The 17,907-nt window shown below is 44.9% G+C and overlaps 1 protein-coding gene across 5 annotated transcripts in view; it reads right to left on the minus strand.

Moving 5' to 3' along the window:
- MAMLD1 (mastermind like domain containing 1) overlaps positions 1-17,907 on the minus strand; it is a 119,715-nt gene that overhangs the window by 47,330 nt on the left and 54,478 nt on the right. For 4 of the 5 annotated variants that reach the window (XM_027533165.1, XM_027533168.1, XM_027533167.1 and 1 more), the window contains exon 2: positions 6,617-6,775. In XM_027533165.1, the coding sequence (XP_027388966.1) occupies positions 6,617-6,712 (96 nt within the window). In that variant the 5' untranslated portion in view covers positions 6,713-6,775. Of the gene's footprint in view, positions 1-6,616; positions 9,889-17,907 lie in introns of those variants that run through there. The other variant, XM_027533166.1, reaches the window with a different exon arrangement.

A 17,907-nucleotide genomic window follows, 5' to 3' on the forward strand; every position in this document is an offset into this window, starting at 1 on the left:
AGAGGGTGACCTGGAGACTTTCTGAGGGATCTTCTAGCCAAAAGGGAAGGCAGCCACTGCTCACTAAGCATTCAGTGTATGTCGAGGATGGAGTCAGGTCTCAGCGTCATGAAAGCACCTGCCAGCTGACTGCCTTGGGGAGCAATGGGCCTGGAGAAGAGCTCTGGATGGGGATCAGGAGAGGGACTGTGCCCTGCAGCCCCAGAGGGATGCAGACAAAGGTAGGTTGGTGCAGAGGGATAGGGGCAGGAGGGAGGGAGGGGTGGCACCAGCTACATGTGGGTCTTGGGTCTGGGTCCTTGGTGGCCAAATTCACCCTGGGCTCCTGCCTGCCTTTCTAATTTTGTTACTTTGGGGTTTGGTGATCTGGTGATGGGAGGAGGAGGGAGATGATGAGCAGAAAGGAAAGGCCAAGGGGCAGAAGGCAGGGTTTTGACAAATTATTATACGTCAACTGCAGACATTAAAATCTGTAGGCCAAACCTTAAAAGTTCATGCTTCCTGTCCCCAGGTCTAGAACTGGGCACGCCAGGGGCAGCTTATGACATGCATCTCCACAATCTGAGCCACGCTGAGTTCTCCAGCTGGGTATTTTCAATGAAAGTAAGAGGCTCCATCCTGCACAGGCCAACCCAGAGTTTGATGTGCCCAGCGCCTGTGAACCAGGGCTGCCCCATGCCAGCCTGTACATACCCTAGTGGGCTCTCCTGTCTCCCTGACCTGGGGTCCAACACTGTCCATCCTGCCCCCACCCCAGGGAGCTCAAGTTCCAGACACCTGTCACCTCAGGCCTGACGTCAAGAAAGCTGGGGCCAGGGGCTAGACAGGAATGCAGCCACGGCCAGTGTGGGCTCCTGGAAGTTAAGAAATAGGCAGTGCCAGTGAGTGCCAGCTGCCAAGTAGACCTGCCCCTTTCAGGAGCCTCCCCTGAGCATGGACTGTGGTGGATTTTCCGGTCACCGCTGTGCTGGACGGTGCTACCCAGGCGGGACCCGGATGCAGAGCCCAGTGGTATCCTGCCAGGCCAGCAGTGTACTGCCCTCATGGAGAGGCCAGGCTGAAGGCAAGGCCTCTGCCTGGCAGGGCGTCTGGAACAGGGTCCAGCCCTCCCTGCAGGAGAAAGGGGCGGGAGGAAAGGAAGCGAACAGCTGCGTGCTCCGTGGGGGGGAATCCCCAAATAGAAAGGCGCACACACCCTGCAGGCTGTGACCCAGAACGCTCAGAGTGGCACCACCCTGAGCTCCAAGGACACTTGTCTCCCATCACCCTTCTGAGTCAATGCCCATCTCTGATCATTTTTTTTTTTTTCAAAGTGCTAACAGTGTAATAACCTGTGTGGTTTACACTGAGTTCAGACCCATACCTTGTTCACAGTCATCTGACGCGGACAGAGGGCAGAGTCCCATGCAGGATTCCAGTAACTCTCAGGGACAGCTGCCTCCCCGAGGAGCTGATGCCTGGAGCCCCACCCCCAACCCCTGGGTCCAGAAAGCTCCCCTCTCCTGGGGCTGGAGCCGCACAGGCACCATGCCTGAAGCCTGCATGAAGCAGGGGACACCAGGTTGCCTCTCCAGATTTCTAAGACAGCTGTTTTGACCACTTAGCCCAGGACCTGGGTGGCTGTCCCTACCTCCCTGTGGGGTTTTAATTATACTGGCTCTTAGCTCCCAGGCTGGGCAGCTGGTGATGCCAGTCAGAAGATTCCATGGAGCCACGAGTATGAAGTCAAGATGCCTCTCCACTCTATCTCTGTTTATGGGCTGTCTGCTACTGGAGTGGACTGTCCAGGCAATCTAGGGCTCTGTTCTGTCCACTGCTATAGCCTGAACCCCAAGTTGTGCCTGACTGGGGAGGACTCTGTCTGTCTTAAGTCCCAACTGGGGAATGGAAAGCAGGCAAGGAAGAGGGGCTTTGGAGTCAGGGCACCTGGGTTTGAGATCTGAGTTTCCAACCTACTGCCCATATAATACTGGGAAAGCCCCTCGGTCTCCTCCCTGGTGAAATGGAGATCTTGGTCCGCGTGTCACAGGAGTAGACAAACTACTGTCTATGAAGGAGCATGCCCTTCTCCTCTGAGCTTCTGAGGACAGATCTGTTCCCCGTGAAGGAAGCCTGAGAAATCTGCCCTTGACTGGGAGCTGCTGTAGCCCAGTGTCTAGCACAGGGCTGGGTGCACAGGAAGGACCCCATAAAATTGGCAGGATGGGCCCTCTGACTTCAGGAGGAAAAGAACTTACTCACACAAAGTGCCAGGCAGAGCCTGGGGATGAAATGCGATGTCTCCTCACTGAGTCCCCCCTACTGGGCACAAAGTCCCAAACTTAGCACGGCAGCAAGTGAATGGCCCTCCTCCTTTATCTGAAGCAGACAGACAGACAAGACTCCTTTCTTCCCTTTCTTCAGCTCCCTTTGCATTTAGAGGTGAAAAGAAGAAGGGGTGAGCGGTTGGTTAAGGTCATACCACGGGTACAAAGCAGGCTGCACTTGGGGCCACCCAAATGGGGACCCTTGATATAGCTCCCCTTTTCATACTGTTCATGGGGTTCTCAAGGCAAGAATACTGAAGTGGTTTGCCATTCCCTTCTCTAGTGGACCACGTTTTGTCAGAACTCTCCACCATGACCCATCCATCTTGGGTGGCCCTACACGGCATGGCTCATAGTTTCATTGAGTTAGGCAAGGCTGTGGTCCATGTGATCAGTTTGGTTAGTTTTCTGTGATTGTGGTTTTCATTCTGTCTGCCCTCTGATGGATGAGGACAAGAGGCTTGTGCAAGCTTCCTGATGAGAGGGACTGGCTGTGGGGGAAAAAAAGCTATGGTTTTTCCAGTAGTCATGTACAGATGTGAGAGCTGGACAATAAAAAAGGCTGAGCACCGAAGGATTGATGCCTTCAAACTGTGGTGCTGGAGAATACTCTTAAGAGTCCCTTGGACAGCAAGGAGAGCAAATGAGTTAATCCTAAAGGAAATACACCCTGCATATTCATTGGAAGGACTGATGCTGAAGCTGAAGCTCCAATATTTTGGCCACCTGATGCAAAGAACTGACTCACTGGAAAAGACCCTGATGCTGGGAAAGATTGAAGGCAAAAGAAGAGGACGACAGAGGATGAGATGGTTGGATGGCATCACCGACTCAATGGACATGAGCTTGAGCAAACTCTGGGAGATGGTGAAAGAGGACATGCAGAGGACAGAGGACAAGCCAGGAGCACGGCATGCCTTTCCTTTTCTGACTGTATATCTAATACCTTAAAGCTTCCATTTCATCTGGAGCTGCCTTATGAAGGGAATAGATGGCTGCTCAGAGCTGGGGAATCTTTACAACTTTGGGCGGGGTGTAGACTGAGACAGAGACAACTGAGTTCCAACTCCACCCGAGCTCCAAAACACACCCACCTGGCACGCTAGTATTTGAGAGATTTGTGTGCTAGTCTTCAATCCACTCACCATGCTGGGGGAGGAATGGCTGGAGATCTTAACTTCAAAAAGAGGGGCCAAATGTTTTGCCTCCTGTTAAAACTCCATACACTCACTGCCGGGACTGGATGCCTTATTAAGCTTGAGTGGATGCCCAAACGTTCAAAAGGTAAAACTCCAGATCACACAAGAGTTATTAAGCAATCAGGCAGCTGAATGAATGAACAAATGCTGAGAGGGTGCTGTGCTTTCTTATGATAACTACTCCCGCCTGACATGTACTCAGGGTTTTGTGGTTTTCAACATGATTCAGAGCCAAGAGACAGCAGAGGCCATCAGCGAAGAAAGCAGGCTCTGAGCTCTGCTGTGTCTTAGCTCTGTGACTTTGTCAAGTTCCTTAACCTGAGTCTCAGTTTCCTGGGGATAGCCTCTTTATCTCAGGGTTATTTTCAGGATTACAGGAGATAAGGCACCTTGAATGCTTAGCAAGTGCCTGGCACCTAGTCAATTCTCAAATAAAAGTGGCTCTTCTTACTCCTGGTTAATTTGATCTTTGTCCTCAGGGTGGGTAAAGGATGGCCAAAGCCCCATGGCTAGTTAGGAGCAGAAGCAAGACTGGAATCAGGTGTCCTGAGCCCTGGTCTTAAGCCAAGAGCGATCATCACATCGCATGCATGTTTTCCTGAATGGGAACTCACAATGATTCACATGGAGATCCCAGGGCTGTTTAAAAGAACTCTCCTTTGGGACTGATATAATTTTATGAGCAGATCTTGACTTGAAATTAGTTTTTTTGTTAGTCCATTTCTTGGAAAAGGACAAGGAAACCAGGTAAGCTGATGTCTGTATCAGACCTTCTCCACTGAGGCTGCTGGCAGGAAGAGACAGGGTGGTGTTAGGAACGTGATTCCAGAAGCACACAGTTTCCCAGGATGGGGCTGTGGGGTATCATCCCTGGACACTAGAAAACATCCAAGGGAAAGCAAGCACAGGAAACAGCCAAGACCCCAGTCCAGGCCACACTCAGAAACACTAGCCCTGCTCCTGCCAAGGACTGCCTCTTGGTGCTCCCATTCTGGGTCCTGTACTTGTCTGGACAGCAGGTTTCATGGTGAACTGACTGGCCATTATGCTTTGAAACTGTCTGTCTCTGTCCACAATCAAGGGGTTGCTGAACTACTCAGCATGTGGGGCCTGTAGGGCAGAGCTCCACGTGGGTACTGGTTACCTTACTGAAGCTGCCGGGGTTGACCAGCCAAGAGAAGTCAGTTATGCTCAAACCAAGAGCTGCCCCAGCTACTGGTGGCCACATCAGCAGTGCCTGGCTCGGTCAGGCTCCACATTTACCCATCAGGCACAGCAAAAAGAGTGGGCTCCTTGAGTGTCAGACCCTTCAGAGGCCACAGGCATCTTCCAGGAAGATGAACGTGGCTTTTATTGCCAAGAGGACTTATCTGAGAGACTTGCTTTTGGAGCCTAAGGCTTATTTTTTTGGATCTGCTCAACTGAGGCAGGTCCTTGGTCTTCTAGGACAGCTTGGACTTTCGGAACCAGCTCACTCAGAGCTACAGAACAAGGGGTGTTGCGGAGGAGGGAGAAACGCTAAAGCAATGCATGTGCATTTTTGGCCAGGCTTACAAAGGACTCTAAAGGCCACCTGCAAAGAGAAGCCAAGCCCAGAAATGGTGTGAGCCGAGTCTATTTCTCCAGAGTGAGGGTACAGGTGGCTGCTCGGAGGACGTGTTCTAGGAGGAACCCATCCTGCATCCAGATCTACACCAGTCAAAACCAAGCCGGTTACTTAACTAGTCACACTTTACACAGGGGTGGTGGGGCTCACAGGGTAAGAGGAAGAGGATCCTGCACCTTCAACCCCCACTACAATCTTTTCTCCTTGGGATGGAAACAAGTGTGGAACAAAGGAGAAATTGCAAGACCCGCTGAAACTGAGCCTGGTCTCTGGATGTATCACCAAGAGGTTTTCCTTCACAGACTTAGTTCTTGACCATAAAAGAGAAGCAAGAGCTAGAAAGGGTAATGAGGATGGAGGGTGGAGATTGACTTGGAAAGATGCCTGATGGGATGGCTGGCAATTTGGAGGACAGGATATGGGTAAGTAATTGCTCCCTCTCTGCCATCCCATCTGATTGGTATCCTTTTCGAGGTGGAACTCCAGTAAACAAAGTTTTGTAAATGTCTCAACTATCACTTTCTCAATATATTTTTAGTGACAGACAACAAGGTCAAAAAAGAGAAAAAAGATTTCAACCATGTCCTCACTCCCTGACAGCTGTGCAAAGATCAGAATTCTCACCTAAATAGAAAACTGACTTACTCAAAGTAGACTGCCCTTGGAATTGGAGAAGCTGGGCCCTCTAGTTACGTGAAATGACATTACCTCAAAGCCCCCAGCTTCCATTTCTCTGAACAGGAAGGAAGCAGACCCACGGGTCTAGAAGAGCCATTTCCTCTCTGCTCTATTAATTGCTGAGATTAAGCAAGCCACTCCTTTGTGGACCTAATGCACTGAGATAACAGCCATTGTGCTTACAGCACCTCCTAGTAACTAAGCTAACTTGGTAGACTAGTGAGGTTGTAGGCTTTTATTGTCAACCAACCAATGGCTCCCATGTCTCTTTCTAGAATCCTGGCTCCCCAAACTACTTCTGGAATCCCTAACCCTTGAGTTTCACACTCATGGATGATGTCTGAGTTCTGAGGGAGGCAAGTAGAAATTTGTCAGGTGAGTTTTTAAAAGGACATCAGGGCCAGAGAGTCAAATGGGAGTATCTTTCAGCGCCCTACTCACTGGCTTCCTGTTCTCAGTGGTACTAGGAAGCTAATGTAATATATCCAGTGCCTGTCATCCCCAAATTCCTGGCTTCCATTAAGAGAAAATGTATACTTTTTTCCCTTTTCACCCTTTGTCTCTTCCTAGTTAAAGGGGTGTATGCAGAGAGAGCTGGACTGGGAATCCAGACGGAGCCTTGGACTCTCCTGCTCTTCCTGAAACTCACAAGGAGCAGGGTCAGCTCATCTCCTGGATCTTTTCTAGGTCATATTTCAGTTTCTTTACATTTGGGGTTGGTATCTTGCCACCAAGTTTGCACAGAGAACTTCAACAACACATCTTATGTTCAAATTTAAGGTTAGAAACATTCAAAACCCCCCTCCCCCCATAGCCCATTGTCTGACCGATTCCTGGAGCTTTCTGGGCTCCTGACGATTTCCCACCATGGCGAAATGGGGAAGCATGCTCTTGACTACAAGTCGACTTTTCCAGTCATCCATTGTTTGACCTGCAATTTTATTCTTGACTCTCCCAGGCGCTTCCCAAACGACCTAGACACAGGGCTTAGGGAGACAAAAAGTACACTGTCTTTCAGACACAAAGATGAGACCATTGACCCCGTGAATCACAGACTTGCACTCTGAGGACAGGTTTGGGTAGAGTTGGCTACGTGCATTTTTCTTGTCTCTCTTTCCACCCCACCACCCTCACTGAGCCCTTCCCACCTCCAGGGATGAGGGGCACGTCTGGTAGGCAGTTGGCTGGGATGAGATGGCAGTCTCTGGAGAGCTGAGGGATGGGTAGAGGAACAGCCCGATGTGACTAAATGACATCGGGCTTCAAGGCAGGGAAGGCTTTTCTGCAGGACACCATGAGATCTTCTGTTCTCTAACACAGAATTTTTTTTTAATATGAAAACCAAGGTGGTTGGATCAGGTGATGGCTTAACTGCCCTTTCAGCTCTATTGAAGCCTTCGGTCCATAGAAGGGGCACCTGCCAACTCTGCCCCTGTGAACACCAAACCAAGTGAGCGGACTAACAGGTCATAACCCGACAATCACTGGAAGGAAGCAATGGCTGTTGGAAGGGGCTCACGAAACTCCGGTGCACTGGTTTACAAAAAGGTAACCGAACCGGCTGCGATCACGATCACGGCTGTGCCAGCTGATGCCCTCTATGACAGACGAACAGACACATGCAAACCCAGGGACAGCAGATGTGTTTTATTTCTTTTTGTTTCTCAGAATGTCAACATGGAATTAGAGCTCTGCCAAGAGATTCATTTGTGAGGGAAGCTCTCCTTCCCTAGATCTCCTTGGCAGGACAAATACTGGTCTAAAATTTCCGTATCCACATATCTGGCTCTGGAAAAGTGCAGACGTACTTTCCCCATTCCTCCAGTGCAGACAACTGAAACCTCTGGGCCTTACATATAAAACAAGCACCAGAAGACCCTGAAAGGTGGGGAGAAGAAAGCAAACTGGATAAAGACCTTGGGACATAGGGAACGACGCAGTGGCCAACTCCCTGGGTTTTCTTTTTGCCTCACAGATCCCAGACTGGGACTGAAGAAGCAGACAACCCAAAGTACCAGTGAACACAGACAAAACAGCTCCTGCAAAAGTCTCCTCTCTTTACTCAAAGGGCCAGTAAAGGGGCAGTCTCCCAAGACTGAAAACTTTTATGCAAGAGCCAGTCTTCTTCAGCTAAACACCACAGACAAAAGGGTGGTCCCACCCAGTCCCATCAGCAAAGGCCAGTTGGGAGCCTAGACTCCACCCCCCCGAACAGAAATGAGTCATCTCCCCTGTTCCTGCCAGGGTGGTGTTAGAGGATGCCGCACAGAGTCAGGACCTTTGCCCCTGCACAGGGTCATAAGTCCACATCCCATCCCTTCCAATGTCAGCAGAGGTCACATGGGGAACAGTAATGAGGCACTCTTGCCCATCCCACCCACGGTGGCATTAGCAGAAGCCCAGTGGGGAGCTGGAACTATCATCACTGCCCAGCAACAATGAGAAGTTCCAACCTCCTTGGTGTCAATGAAGGCTAAGTGGAGAATCTGGATTTCCATAGTTACCTGGCAGAGATGAGACAGTGCACCCCTTTCCCTGCCAGAGCATTGTCAGAGAAAGTCAGCTAAACAGAAGATCTAAATGAGTGCTGAAAATCACACTTCAGGTAGGGAAGGGGAATCAAAACATTCTCAGATGAACGAAAACTAAAAGAATTCATTAAGAACATACTTCACCTAAGAGAATGGCTAAAGGGAGCTCTCTAAACAGAGAGGAAGTGATAAAAGAAGATGTTTTAGACATCACTGAGGAAAAAGGAACCATGGAAAGAGAAAAAACATGGGTAAATAGAATAGACTTTCCTTTTCCTTAAAAAGTTTTCTAAATTATATTTGGCAGCTGAAGAAACGTATATATGATGTAGTACCAAGAAACACCAAAAAAATGGCATACAGAAAGATACATGCAGAAACACCATACACGAATCAGCAAATGAAATTCTAAAAAATTTTCAAGTCACCCACAGGAATACAGGAAAAAGAAAGTAGGGACAAATACAGAAAGCAAACAGAAATTAAAAATAAATTGGCAGAATTAAGCACTAATATCAGTAAGTACATTAAGTGAAAATGATCTAAATACAGCAATTAAAAAGAGATGTTGACAGAGTCAATTAAAAAAACAAACATAACACAACTATATGCTGTCTGCAAGATGCTCACCTCAAATATAATGATATGGACATGTAGAAAGTAAAAGGATGAAAAAACTTTTAAAATCAAGCAGGGGTGGCTCTGGTAACATCAAATAACTTCAGAACAAAGAAAATGACCAGATACAGAGAAGGGCAAAGGATCAGTCTACCAAGAAGACAAAGTAATTCTAAATGTGTATGCACCAAACAACATAGCTACATGATATACACGTCAAAATTAACAGTAACTGAAAGAAGAAATAGAAAATTTGACATTTATAATGGAGACTTCAATGTCCTCTCTCAATAACTGATAGAACAATTAGAAAATCAGCAAGATATAAAAGAACTCAACACCATCACCATTTAATAAGATCTAATTGATATTTATAGAACACTCCATCAAGAAAACAGTAAAATTTACATTCTTTTCAAGCATCCAAGAAATATATACCAATACAGACACCATTTGGACTATAAAACAATCTACAAAAATTTAAAAGCATTGAAGTAATATATGCTATTTTCTCTGACTACAGTGGAATCACAATAGGAAACAAAACCAGAAATGACAACAGGAAAATCTCCAAACACTTGGAAACTAAGCAACAAACTTTAAAAAAAACTCAGGAGTCAAAGAGGAGGTCTCAAGAGAAATTTTTAAAATAAACTGAACTAAATGAAAATGAAAATATATTACATCAAAATTTGTGGGACACAAGTAAATCTGTGCTGAGAGAGATATTTACAGTTATAACAGAAATGAGGGTAAGTCTAAAATCTATAAGTTTCCACCCAAGGAACCAAGAAAAAGGAGAATAAACCCAAAGCAAACAAAGAAGGGAATAATATTAAAAACAGCCAACAAGCCCATGTAAACATGCTCAGTATCAACAGATGTTCAGTCAGTTCAGTTCAGTCGCTCAGTCATGTCCGACTCTTTGCGACCCCATGAATCGCTGTCCATCACCAACTCCCGGAGTTCACTGAGACCCACACCCATCGAGTCAGTGATGCCATCCAGCCATCTCATCCTCTGTCGTCCCCTTCTCCTCCTGCCCCCAATCCCTCCCAGTATCAGAGTCTTTTCCAATGAGTCAACTCTTCGCATGAGGTGGCCAAAGTACTGGAGTTTCAGCTTTAGCATCATTCCTTCCAAAGAAATCCCAGGGCTGATCTCCTTCAGAATGGACTGGTTGGATCTCCTTGCAGTCCAAGGGACTCTCAAGAGTCTTCTTTAACACTACAGTTCAAAAGCATCAATTCTTTGGTGCTCAGCTTTCTTCACAGTCCAACTCTCACATCCATACATGACCACTGCAAAAACCATAGCCTTGCCTAGACGGACATTTGTTGGCAAAGTAATGTCTCTGCTTTTCAATATGCTATCTAGGTTGGTCATAACTTTTCTTCCAAGGAGTAAGCGTTTTTTAATTTCATGGCTGCAGTCACCATCTGCAGTGATTTTGGAGCCCCCCAAAATTAAGTCTGACACTGTTTCCACTGTTTCCCCATCTATTTCCCATGAAGTGATGGGACCAGATGCCATGATCTTCGTTTTCTGAATCTTGAGTTTTAAGCCAACTTTTTCACTCTCCTCTTTCACCTTCATCAAGAGGCTTTTTAGTTGTTCTTCACTTTCTGCCATAAGGGTGGTGCCGTCTGCATATCTGAGGTTATTGATATTTCTCCCAGCAATCTTGATTCCAGCTTGTGCTTCTTCCAGCCCAGCATTTCTCATGATGTACTCTGCATAGAAGTTAAATAAGCAGGGTGACAATATACAGCCTTGACTTACTCCTTTTCCTATTTGGAACCAGTCTGTTGTTCCATGTCCAGTTCTAACTGTTGCTTCCTGACCTGCATATAAATTTCTCAAGAGGCAGGTCAGGTGGTCTAGTATTCCCATCTCTTTCAGAATTTTACACGGTTTATTGTGATCCACACAGTCAAAGGCTTTGACATAGTCAATAAAGCAGAAATAGATGTTTTTCTGGAACTCTCTTGCTTTTTTGATGATCCAGCGGATGTTGGCAATTTGATCTCTGGTTCCTCTGCCTTTTCTAAAACCAAAGGAGAAAAGCAAAGGAGAAAAGGAAAGATATAAGCATCTGAATGCAGAGTTCCAAAGAATAGCAAGAAGAAATAAAAAAGCCTTCCTCAGAGATCAATGCAAAGAAATAGAGGGAAACAACAGAACAAGAAAATTAGAGATACCAAGGGAACATTTCATGCAAAGATGGGCTCAATAAAGGACAGAAATGGTATGGACCTAACAGAAGCAGAAGGTATTAAGAAGAGGTGGCAAGAATACACAGAAGACTGTACAAAAAAGATCTTCACGACCCAGATAATCACGATGGTGTGATCACTGACCTAGAGCCAGACATTCTGGAATGTGAAGTCAAGTGGGCCTTAGAAGGCATCACTACGAACAAAGCTAGTGGAGGTGATGGAATTCCAGTTGAGCTATTTCAAATCCCGAAAGATGATGCTGTGAAAGTGCTGCACTCAATATGCCAGAAAATTTGGAAAACTCAGCAGTGACCACAGGACTGGAAAAGGTCAGTTTTCATTCTAATCCCAAAGAAAGGTAATGCCAAAGAATGTTCAAACTACCGCACAATTGTACTCATTTTACATGCTAGTAAAGTAATGCTCAAAATTCTCCAAGCCGGGCTTCAGCAGGAGATGTTAGAGAAATGCAAATCAAAACTATGACATACCACTTCATACACAGTAGGATGGCATAATAAAGAAAGGGAAATAACAAGTGTTGACAAGAATGTGGAGAAACTGGAACACTCATACATTGCTGGTGGGAATTGAAACATTACAGCTGCTAGGGAAAGCAGTTTGGCAGTTCTTCCAAAAAAAGTAACATGGAATTACCATCAGACCCTGCAATTCCATTCCTACATATATACCCAAAAGAAATGAAGATCGATATTCAAATATTTCTACACAAATGTTCACAGTAGCATTATTCATGATAATCAAAAGGTGGAAACAACCCAAATGGCCATCAATGTGTAAATAGATAAACAAAATTTGCCTTGTCCTTACCACTGACTTATTCAGCCATACAAAGGAATAAATTATTGGTATATAGATAAAACCTACTAAGTGAAACAAGTCAGTCACCAAAGGTCACATATTATATGATGCCATTTATACAAAATATCCAGAATAGCTGAATTCATGGAGACAGAAAGCAGATTGGTGGTTGACAGGGACTGAGGGCAGGGGAGAAGAGGGGACTAACTGCTTACTAGAGATGAGGCTTTACTTTGGGTGATGTAAATTTTCAGGATCTAGATAGAGGAGATGGTATAGTACATTGTGAATGGACGAATGCCACTAATTGTCATTTGAATTTCACCTTTATTTGTTTGAAAAACCCACCAAATACTGGCAAAAATGAGAGAAACTGGATTATTTATGCATTGTTTGAGAGAATGAAAAGTGGCAAAGCTACTCTGGAAAACTCTTTTGGCAGTTTCTTAAAAACTGAACATGTAATTATTACATGGCCCAGGATTTGCACTCTTAGGTATTTATCCCAGAGGAATGAAGTCTTGTATTCATACAAAAATTGGCAAACAAGCATTTATAGTAGCTTTACTCAAGATAACCTCAAACCAGAAACAACCCAGAAATCTTTGAATGGATGAATGATTAAACAAACTGGTACCTACATACCATGGTATACCACTCAGCAATAAAGACATGACTGTTGATAATGACTTGGATGAGTCTGTAGAGAATTATGCTGAATGAAAAAAAGGCAATCCCCCAAACTTAGCCACTGTGTGATTCCATTTATATAACATTCTTAAAATGACAAAACTATAGAAATGGACTAATTAGATGTTGCCAAGGAGTAAGGAAGGGGTTGGTGTGGAAGGGAAGTGGATGTGTCCATCAGTCGGTGAAATGAGGGATTCATGTGGAGATGGACATGTTCTGTACCTTGACTGTACCCATGTTGGCATCCCAGTTGTAATATAGCTTTGCAAGATGCTATCATTAGGCAAAGCTAGTTAAGAGGGCACAAGGGATCTCTTTGCATTATTTCTTACACATGCATGTAAATCTACAATTGTCTCAAATCCACAAATTCAGTTACAATCATACGATCATATTATTTGATACAGAAGAAGCACATCACAAAATTCAACACCCATTCATGATGAAAACTCTCAGAAAACCAGGACTAGAGAGGAACTTCCTCAACTTGACAAAAAGCATCTGCAATATTTCTACAGCTAACATCACATTTAATAATTAAAGATGAAAGCTTTCCCTCCAAGTTTGGTGACATGGCAAGGATAACTACTCTCACCATTGCTCGTATCAAATCAATATGTTGAACATCTTAAACTTACCCCATGTTGTGTATCAAATATATTCCCAAGAAAACAAAAAACAAACCAGAAACAGTACTGGAGGTTCTAGCTAGTTCATTAAGGCAAGAGAATGAAATAAAAGGCATACATATTAGAAGTAAAACTATCTCTATTTGTAGGTGATTTGATTTTCTACATGGAAACCTTAAAAAATTTACAAAGTATATCCTGGAACTAATAAGCAAGTTCAGGAAGGACTCAGAATACAAGATCAACATATAAAAATCAATTGCACTTATAAATTCCAGCAAAGAATGCATGGGCACTGGGATTAAAAATACGGTACAGTTTACTATTGCTCAAATACTTCTACAGTGAAAATCAAGCAGATCACATCCAGGATTGTATGCTAAAAACTATGAAACACTAATGAAAGATCAAAGATGCTATAAATGTATAAAAGGATATTCTGTGTTTACAGAATGAAAGACTCAACATTGTACAGATATCAATTTTTCTCAAATTGATATACAGCTTTATCAAATTCCTATCAAAATCCCAGCATGATTTTTGGTAGATATAGATAAAATTATTCTAAAATTTCTATGGAAATGTAAGGGAAGGAGAAGAGATGAAACAATTCTGACAAAGAAGAATCAAGTGGAAGGAATCAACTTGCCCAGTTTCAAGACTTATTATATGACTGCATTAAACAAGATAGTGTGGTATTGGCACAGGGACAGACACACTGATTACTAGAACAGAACAGATTCCGGAAATAGATCCACATAAATATGCCCAACTGAGTCTTGACAAAAATGCAAAAGCAATTCAGTGCAGGAATGGCAGCATTTTTTTTTCTTTTTTTTAAATTTTATTTTATTTTTAAACTTTACAATATTGTATTAGTTTTGCCAAATATCAATATGAATCCCCCACAGGTATACATGTGTTCCCCATCCTGAACCCTCCTCCCTCCTCCCTCCCCATACCATCCCTCTGGGTCGTCCCAGTGCACTAGCCCCAAGCATCCAGTATCGTGTATCGAACCTGGACTGGCGACTCGTTTCTTACATGATATTTTACATGTTTCAATGCCATTCTCCCAAATCTTCCCACCCTCTCCCTCTCCCACAGAGTCCATAAGCCTGTTCTATACATCAGTGTCTCTTTTGCTGTCTCGTACACCGGGTTATTGTTACCATCTCTCTAAATTCCATATATATGCATTAGTATACTGTATTGGTGTTTTTCCTTCTGGCTTACTTCACTCTGTATAATAGGCTCCAGTTTCATCCACCTGATTAGAACTGATTCAAATGTATTCTTTTTAATGGCTGAGTAATACTCCATTGTGTATATGTACCACAGCTTTCTTATCCATTCATCTGCTGATGGACATCTAGGTTGCTTCCATGTCCTGGCTATTATAAACAGTGCTGCGATGAACATTGGGGTACACGTGTCTCTTTCCCTTCTGGTTTCCTCAGTGTGTATGCCCAGCAGTGGGATTGCTGGATCATAAGGCAGTTCTATTTCCAGTTTTTTAAGGAATCTCCACACTGTTCTCCATAGTGGCTGTACTAGTTTGCATTCCCACCAACAGTGTAAGAGGGTTCCCTTTTCTCCACACCCTCTCCAGCATTTATTATTTGTAGACTTTTGGACCACAGCCAAGGAATGGCAGCATTTTTAACACATGGTCTGGAACAATTGAACATCTATAGGCAAAAAATAAACTTCACAGTCAATCTCATGCCTTACACAAAAATTAACTAAAAATAGACCAAAGAGTTAATTGTAAGATGTAACATTACACAAGTTTTAGAAAAAGGTAGGAGAAAAATCTTTGGGATGTAGAGCTAGGCAAAAAGTTCTTTCTTAGACTTGACAGCAAAAGCATGACTCATAAAAGGAAATATTGATAAATTAGACCTTATAGAAAGTAAAATATTTGCTCTGTGAAAGACCCTGTGAATAGGATGAAAACATGACTAGGAGAAAATACCTGCCAACCTCCTATTGGATAAAGGACTAGTATCCAGAACATATAAAGAATCTCAAAAACTCAACAGTAGAAAAACAAACCACCCAATTAGAAAATAGGAAAAAGACATGAAAAGACATTCCACTGAAGAGTTTCTAAGGAAGGCAAATAAGCACATACACAGATGTTCAATATCATTAAACATTAAATAATTGTAAATTAGAACCACAATGAGATTCCACTACTTACCTATCTCTCTCTCTCTTTAGTCGCTAGGTCATGTCCAACTCTTGCGACTGCATGGACTTTAGCCTGCAGGTTCCTCTGTCCATGGAATTCTCCAGGCAAGAAGACTGGAGTGGGTTGCCATTTCCTTCTCCAGGGGATCTTCCTGACCCAGGAATCGAACCCAGGTCTCCTGCACTGCAGGCAGCTTCTTAACCAACTGAAGTATGAGGGAAGCCCCACCTACCTATCAGAATGGCTAAAATAAAGAGCAGTGGCAACACCAAAAGCTGGTGAGAATGTGGATCATCTGGACCACTCACTGTCAGTTGGAAATGTAAAACTAGCTACGCAGCTATAGGATGACACAGCACTTGCACTCTAGGGCTTTTATTCCAGAGAAATGAAAATTTATGTCCACACAAAACCTACTATTATCAAACAAGCTACCCATTTAGCTCTAAGGGAAAAAAGACAAAATTGAAAAAAATAATGCTGCTTTGGCTCTTAAAGACTCCACTCTACCAATTTGTTGCCCTGCCCCTTTGCGGTTCCCAGCAGCCCAGTGTAGACAGGACAGGTGATAGAGCAGTTGGAGCTGTGTGGATGAAGGCAACCTCCTGACTCAGCATTGCATCACTACGCTTTGGGACCAGCTGGGCCAGGGGAGCACGGCCAACAGGAAACCCAGGTGAGAGTTCCCCGCCTGGAAACTGACTTTGGTCCAAGTCAGAAGGGGTCTCCCGCCACCAGCACCCCAGCCTCTCCAGACGTGACCTCGTTTCCTCTTTGCCTCTAGAGGAATCCAGGCCTGGGAACCAGCCCTCAGGCAAACCTTTCTGCCACAGCAGCGGTGTGCTACCTTAGCACACATGACGCCAGCTCGGGCTCCTTCTGCCCTGGCAATATCCATGAACAGCTAGATAGGAAGCCTAATGCCCCCCATTAACAGAAACCCAACCCCAGCAATGTTTCCAAGCACAATCCAAGGTTGTGGATGAACTCCCAAATCATCTGCTACACACACTTTGGATTTCAGCCTCAGAAATCCACGTGAATCCAGCTTTCTTTATTCACGTTGGCTTTAATACAGAGAGAAAATGCCACCCCTCTGCCTGCATCATCAAGTAAGTCCATGCTCCAGGGAGAGGCTTGGCTCTGGGGTTCAGTAGCCTGTTGACATGGGGAATGGTGTGGGGTGAGTGGTGTCCTCCAAGCTCAGGTTCAGGGCAGAAGATTGCAGGCAGTCTCTCTCCCTTTCAGCCCAGGCTTTGAAGGCACCTGAGGGACCCCAGGGTTATCACCGGCTCACTGCTCCCTGCCTTAGCCAAGGGCTCTAGTACCGGATGTCTTGCTGTGGACTGTGGACTCGGCCAGAAGTCTGATGTCCATCTCAACGTGCCACTCAGGGTCAGATCTCCGGGCATGACAGAGGAAGGAAACAAACCAAATCAGAGGCACTTGGCAAAGAGGCAAGGGGAGCATGAGGATGGAGCAACCCTGAAGGACTGAAATCTTTCCAAGCAACAGAGTCCAAGGCCCTCCCCCAAGGAACTAAGGAGCAGAAAGCCTTGGGCTTCAGACTGAAAGGTGCAAAGGCAAGCTACACAGGAAGGCCAAGTTGACTCCACATCTCTCGTCCTAGCTGCTTCTTCCCCTATGGGCCCTGGATTGGGTGAGGAGAAGGGTCCTGCTCAGCCATTCCCATAGGAATCTCTGAGACCATGAGATCCCATCCCAGGTCTCTGGCTTGTTGGGTGTATTTTGAGTTAGGATAGGAGACACTGGGATATTAGAGTTCTCATTTTTTTTCAAGGGTGAAATTTAGCTTCCAAATGAAAGAAAAAGTCAAAAGACCTCTGGACTTCAAACGGGCTTACAGAGGAATGGAACCCAGCCAGTCAGGTGGAGGTAATAGGACAGCAAAATAATTCAAGTCTGTCTTCAGACATGTACATTGGTGTTAACATTGAATTGTGGCCCCCCATTCATGTTGATATCTTGACCCCAGTACCTTAGGGTGTGACCTTATTTGGAAATAGGGTAGTTACAGATGTGATTGGAGTAGGGTGGGCCCTTAATTTAATAGGGCTGGTGTCCTTATGAAAAGGGGACATTTGGACACAGGAGGGTAGCCTTCCTGATACCTTGATCTCAGACTTATGCTTTCTGCAAATGTGAGAAAATTCTTGTCTTTGGTTTAAGTTTGTGGAGCTTTGTTATAGCAGCGCTAGCAAACTCATATACCAGGGAGAAAAATGCTAAAGGGAAGGCACAGGTGCCAGTGAGGCTGGCCTGTGTCCACAGCCAAGGGGGGGCTCCTTCAGGGAGCTTCAGGGCTTGTTACTCTTCAGAGGTAAAGGATCCTCTCGTTTGGATGACTAAGAGCTGGAGTGTTCTGAGCCCAGGGCCATCTGTCTCTCG

This window comes from Bos indicus x Bos taurus, chromosome X (genome assembly GCF_003369695.1).
Source record: "Bos indicus x Bos taurus breed Angus x Brahman F1 hybrid chromosome X, Bos_hybrid_MaternalHap_v2.0, whole genome shotgun sequence".
NCBI lineage: Eukaryota > Metazoa > Chordata > Mammalia > Artiodactyla > Bovidae > Bos > Bos indicus x Bos taurus.